The following is a 6,588-nucleotide window of genomic DNA, read 5'->3' as shown; positions in this document are numbered from 1 at the left end:
GTGAACACTGTAACACACTGAGATGCCGATCGTCAAACTTGCTAATTTCAATCTGTACGCAGCCTTGGCACTTACAAAATTTTGGTTTTCAAGGTTGTATCGTTTTCGTTTTCGATACAGGTGTTTGGACCCAAACATAAAAAGGGTAACAAATAGAGACTATGGCGTAACCAAATAGTGACTTGTTGGGCGGCAGTAGAACGGGTGGGGAATTTTTCCACACCTGGAAGGAAGGGCCCCTCCTCCCCATAAAAAGCCGGTTTTTAATTCAGCAACGGGTTCATTTTCACTATATCCGATAACTAAATTTCTATCTGACGAAAATGGGTACTCTATTGTTATAATGGAGGAAAGCCACAAAGAGCTGGGTATATAATTGCAATTAAAATCTGGTTTAAAACCAAAAATACATCTGTAATACAACGAAATAGTTATACTCATGAGGTGAGATAACTAAACTCATGAAAATAAGATTAAAGTCTACTACGAAGGTTTTTCCTTCTCTTAACACGAACAAGGGAATACATCTTCAATCTTGTAGCTAATTATGGTCACTGGATATGCTAATTAGTTGTTAGCTTGCTCAGATTTTGCTTTCCATACATAACTTTTTTTTTTTAATTTAATCTAACACCATTACTTATGTATTTAATATACTTCTAACTTCACTCGCGTAACCATTCATGTCGATCACTGGTTACGATTTTCCTCTGTAGCTTGTAAATATTATGTTTTATTCTTCACTTTCATACACCTTTAACTATTTTGGTGTTTTGTTGATTTTGCATACGGATGAAGTACTAACATTAAGTAGTTTTATGTATATATGTAGATTGCTAAATATAGACCGTAACGAGCCTTGCAGACTACCGTGCAATGTCCTCCGAAGGCATCAAAAACCAATCCAATACGATACTCCTCACCTTTTGTTGAATCACCGGATTTTTAGAAAATCGTGAACTAACTTCATGAATGATTCCATCAACTCCACAACAACCATGATCAAGGGGCAAAAGTAGCTAATTACATTTTCAATCATTTATATCAAAAGAGTGAAAGTAGCTGTTAATTTAGTTCCTAAACATAGTCTAATGCAGTTGGTTACAAATTTGTGCATAAAATCGATTTGCAAACATTGAAACTTAGAGATGAAATTGAGCTAAGGCATCACAAATTGGTGCAATTTCTTCAGCACAAGCGCAGCCTTCACATGTAGTCTCCTCTTCATCAATTTCATCCATAAGCCAACCTCTTTTTCTGTTATGTTGCATGGCACAACAAATGGACCTTTGGCTTAGAACCAAAGAATTTTTTACCCAAATCATCTTTAGAATCCTTGGCAAATTGTCACGGCAATGTTTCACTCTCCGTTTCTGAATCCTTGATTTCTTCATGGCGCTAAGCAGAGTCATACCTTTCCACTTTAGATTGTCCCCACCAAAGAGGAAAATTATTCCCAAGGCATAGGCAGCTTCGTCATGGCCTGATTTCGTAGCTTCTTCTAGGCATTCCAATGCTGATTCCAAATTCTTACCTATAAAATAATCAACCTAAGCAGTTCAAGGTTGAAAGTACAATGTTACCTAAAACTGATTAAAATATTTACAAGACAATGAAAATGGGTTAACTGCATGCGGAACATCATTAGCACATAAGGTTTAAAAAAAAATCATCAGGACACAAGCTGATTTTCCAAAGTTACCAATCAAGACATAGAATTATGGATTTTTACAAACAAAAGGGCACTGATAGTGTTCGTGTATGGTTAGAAGACTAATGTACGTGACATAAGCAGATCTTTTATTTTTTTCCTTCGGTAAGACATTACTATACTTCAGCTATGCATAAACAATTCCGTTTCTTTGAAGGCAATCAATCCATGGTCTCTTTTGTTTCTTGCTTCTTATGTTCCAAAGAAACCAAAGTTTTCCTAATGTTGAGCTGGAATTATAATGTCAAAGACTAAATTGTTCATTCCTAGCTTGAAGTCAAAAAGCAGAATATTCAAAATTAACAAAAAACCATGATGATTACCACCCCTTTTCGATACAAGGCTTCTGAATTTTTGCTTCGTCTGCACTTATTCAAAAACATGGAAACTTTATGATTTTTACGCCATGGAATGATTTCAAACTTTGTCGAGGGACACACACTGGTAAATATACTTTTCTTCCGAAACTTCGGAAAACACCTTACAACTACAACATAAGAATTGTGATCCATGAAACTGAAAAGAAAATCGCATGTAAAAAAAATTAAAGTTGCTCATGTTTGTATCATTAATAGCTGATTGTACCATACTTTTGCCCGGAAAAGATCAATGGATGAAGAAACTGTGACACGTGCAAGAACCTTTGATACCACCTTTTTGGGAAGGAAGGAGATGGAGGTTATTGTCTGCAAATTATCTGCATTGGCCATGTCCGGTTGCTTCCTTTTCTTGGCTGCAAACAATCCCGGACAGCCCCAACAATGAAGCCAAATTTTAGCAACCACTATTTTATACTCAAATAAAATAATGATTGATCTGGTACAACAACCTAAATTTCGCTTGTTTGTGGATAACACTCTGGTTTGTGAGCTTGCATGGCTTCAAGTTTCAAAACATGCTCCAAGTTACGTAATGTCGTATCAGGAAAGTAAGCTTCATAAGTTTTGCAATTAATTTCCAAAACGGATTAGGATTAACACTGTCAAATAGGGTGTGAAATTTTTCTATTTTTTCTATGTGGATTAATTAACGAATCTTCTACAAACAAAACAAATAGAAAAGGAATTTGATGAGGCGGCGGAGCGGGAAATTTATCACTGCATTAGTGCAACTACAGTGCATATTTTGACAACTATGTTATTTCTTCTTTCCACGATAGAAAGTGGTCAGACATAATTTTGGGGAGCGTCTCACCATAGCAATAAACCAACACTAATGGGAAAATGGCGATTTGTTCTAAAGACGAAATACCAAAAGCACATGAAAAAACATTCATCCCAAACGTGCAAACAACACAGCAATCTGACTCCGATTTGGTGAAATTTTGAAGAAACGGAACCATACAGCGATAGCAAATATGAAAACAGTATTGAAGTGTAGTTATATGTAAAACGTACAGAAACAAGCAAAGCAGGTGCCATATTGATAACTAACTAGAATGAGCACGTACCTGCAATCGATCGTCAAACCATACTAAAAAATGCAGTAGCATCGCTTTGGCAGACTAGGCCCGTCTGATCCAGGTAAAGCAGAAAGTCACGTTTCCTCACGATTTGCCTGCCTGACTCCTCAGCTACTGCCACGTCCGTCCTAATTGGTACCCAAAAGCCATAAACCCCCCCACATAGTTGAAATTAGCAATTACAGGAAATTTTATTATGATGGCATAATGACACTTTACCCCCTCAAATTGGTATATGACATGTAGTATTTTGAGAATGAGGGAATGGAAAAGCAACAACATATTGATGGAAAAATTAGGGTACTGCACATGTTAAAGGGAAAAGCATGCAGAACGTCTTATTAAACGGAGTCATGACTTTTTCGTCTCTTACTTTTAAAAGTGTAATTTTACATCCCTTACAAATTAACATTGGTAAATGTTGGTCCCTATCTACTTTTTCCACCAACTTTCGCTGAAATCTACTACATGTCTTGTATATGATCGTTTTCGTGGTTTAAAATGATCAAATTCATTTCACATAATCTGATCCATTGTTCCTCACATTGCAGGAATGTGAGGAATTTTTTCGTCGCCCACATTTTATAAAATAAATTTTTTCACCGCTCACAAATGTTTCCATGACTCACAATACGTTGGTGCTAGGTTTATCCAATATTATACACAGACCGTTAATACAAATGTTATTAATGCTAAAAAAAAGCAGGAAACGAGAGCAGAAACACCGCGGGAAAAAAAACAAACAAACAAGAGGGAAGGCTTAACACCTTTGCATTTCAACCTCGAAGGATTGGAACGAAATTTGGCCAACTTCGGGTCCGCATGGGGTCCAATTGTACAGGCATTCATTAGTCTAGGCAACCGTTTGGTAAAACAGTTTGGAATGGGGAGCGGTTTCATTCTATAACTAATATTTTTATAATTATGTATTTATTTTATAACATTTGTATATGCACATTGGACTAAAATATTTCATTTACTAAGTTACACACAATTAATAATAATATTATTAATTATATAGAATTATATAATGTATATTAATGTACGCAATTAATTGATATTATCAATTATACTAATAATTAATAATGTTTATTGATGCAAATTACAAATTCGTTTTAATCAATTTAGTAATACATTTTATACAAATATGTTTAATGAGTGAAAATTTCTTATATCCAGTACCAAAGAGCCAATGAACAACATATCAACTATAGTAAAGATAAAAATTCATCACACCGAACCAAACAAGAATATTGTAATGATTGATTCCATTCCAAATTCAAGATGAATGTTATGATTCAGAGTAAAATTGGCATAAATAGCTGCTATTTGTTGATGTAATGCATCAAACCCATAAGGAGCTGGTATGTTATGGCAAATATCTTTTATTTTCAAAATTTGACATTTAAAGTTTGTTAATTTTAAAATCTGCCAGTTTCTTTTTGATACCAAACCATTAGTGTGACACTCTTTCAATTTTAGTTACGAACATTTATATATTTAACAGAAATTAGATGTTTCACAGTAACCGGCCCTTGCAGGGCCGAAAATGTGTTCATGTGACAGAACAAAGTGATAAAGAGTTAATACTTTATAGACCATTCTTTTTACAAAACTTTTTTATTTATATTAAATAGATAACCTACCCGTTTCAATTTGTAGGAATATTACTGTAATACTTTTTATATGTTACTTACAAACATTGATGTATTTGTCATAAATTAAATGTTTGACAGTGCAATGGCCATAAAGAGCTGGTATTTTGAATAGCTAATGCCCTTTTCCATATAAACCCCAACTCTTGAAGTTTATTAATCCCCCGTGGGGCAAGTGTCGGCCCAAATGCTGTTGATAAATAGCTGTAGTTGGTTTCGGTGTTATTTAGCATGGGTTTAAGTGGAAATGCACACACAAAGTCCATACAAATACACTGGAATCACAATACAACCGGGACAATCAAAGGGAATCCACTGTTCCTCAGCCTTGGACGTTCCATGTAAAGTACAGATATGTGTATTCAATTAAATGTGAAACAGGCAATAATCTGTCTTCCCATGAACCCAGTTTCCACAACGTTTAATATTTTACTAAAATAACAATTCAAATCATTTTCAGTATTCGAAATTGAGTAGGTTTCATTAATGTTGTTAGAAAAGGCAGAAACCAACACAAAAACAACTCCAATTTATTAACGTTCGAAAAAGGATTCAGCACTTCAGCTGTACAAGTCCCCTAAACCGTCTACATATTACAACATGTAAAATCAAATTAGATTACATAATTACAACATTTGTGTTTGCCCTCTAAAAACAAGGGAACTCTTTCGTTAGAATGGAGGAAAGCCATAAAGAGGTGATGTGTTTATTCGAAAACACCATTTTTTGGTAATTGTATCCGATAAGTGAATATGTTTTTTGCTCCAAAATGGGTACAAAGTCGTTGGAATGGCAGGAAAGCTATAAATTTACTGGTGCTTTATTACGAAACACAAATATTTGTTTCCTTGTAAAAAAATTTGTTTTTGGGGTCCGAAAACAAGGGAACTCTTTTGTTGTATTGGAGGAAAGCCATAAAGAGTTGGTATTTTATTCGAGGACACCACTTTTTTAAATTTTATCAGATAAGTGTATATGTTTTTTTATTCCAAAAAAAATGGGCACACTTTTGTTGGAATGGCAGGAAAGCTATATATTTGCTGGTGCTGTAGTGGAAAACACAAAATTTTTTTTCCGACCTCCAAAAACCGGGGAAGTCTTTCATTATAATGGAGGAAAACCATAAACAGGTGGTATTTTATTCGAAAACACCATTTTTGTAATTGTATCCAATAAGTGAATATGTTTTTTGCTCCAAAATGGGTACAAAGTCGTTGGAATGGCAGGAACGCTATAAATTTGCTGGTGCTTTATTGCAAAACACAATCTTTTTTTTTTGCTTTAAAAAATATTTGTTTTTGGGATCCGAAAACAAGGGAACTCTTTTGTTGTATTGGAGGAAAGCCATAAAGAGCTAGTGTTTTATTCTACGACACCAATTTTTTTAAATTTTATCCGATAAGTGAACATGTTTTTCGTTCCAAAATGGGCAGACTTTTGTTGCAATGGCAGGAAAGCTATAAATTTGCGGGTGCTGTAGTGGAAAACACAAATTTGTTTTTTCGACCTCGCAAAACAGGGGAGGTCTTTTGTTAAAATGGAGGAAAACCATAAAGAGGTGGTGTTTTATTCGAAAACACCATTTTTTTGTAATTGTACCCGATAAGTGAATATATTTTTTGGTCCAAAACACAAATATTTTTGGTATGAAGTCATTGGAATGGCAGGAAAGCTATAAAGTTGCTAGTGCTTTATTGCAAAACACAAATATTTTTTTGGTTTAAAAAAAATTATTTTTGGGGTCTGAAACAAGGGAACTC

At 34.5% G+C, this 6,588-nt stretch overlaps 1 protein-coding gene across 1 annotated transcript; it reads right to left on the bottom strand.

Moving 5' to 3' along the window:
- Positions 1–1,142: 1,142 nt before the first annotated feature.
- LOC140006893 (uncharacterized) lies at positions 1,143–2,421 on the bottom strand. The gene is made up of 2 exons (XM_072049561.1): positions 2,302–2,421; positions 1,143–1,550 (listed from the first exon to the last, which is right to left on the bottom strand). The coding sequence occupies exons 1-2, from the start codon at positions 2,419–2,421 to the stop codon at positions 1,143–1,145; spliced, it is 528 nt and encodes a 175-aa protein (XP_071905662.1).
- Between the last annotated feature and the right edge of the window lie 4,167 nt (positions 2,422–6,588).

This window comes from Coffea arabica, chromosome 5e (assembly GCF_036785885.1).
Source record: "Coffea arabica cultivar ET-39 chromosome 5e, Coffea Arabica ET-39 HiFi, whole genome shotgun sequence".
NCBI classification, from domain to species: domain Eukaryota; kingdom Viridiplantae; phylum Streptophyta; class Magnoliopsida; order Gentianales; family Rubiaceae; genus Coffea; species Coffea arabica.
This window is presented reverse-complemented; position numbering and strand designations above follow the sequence as displayed.

Coding starts and splice junctions, on each gene's coding strand:
- LOC140006893 (XM_072049561.1), bottom strand. CDS start 2,421: ATGGCCAATGCAGATAATTTGCAGACAATAACCTCCATCTCCTTCCTT. Junction 1,551..2,301: donor TTGATCTTTTCCGGGCAAAA/GTATGGTACAAT, acceptor TGAACTGCTTAG/GTTGATTATTTTATAGGTAA.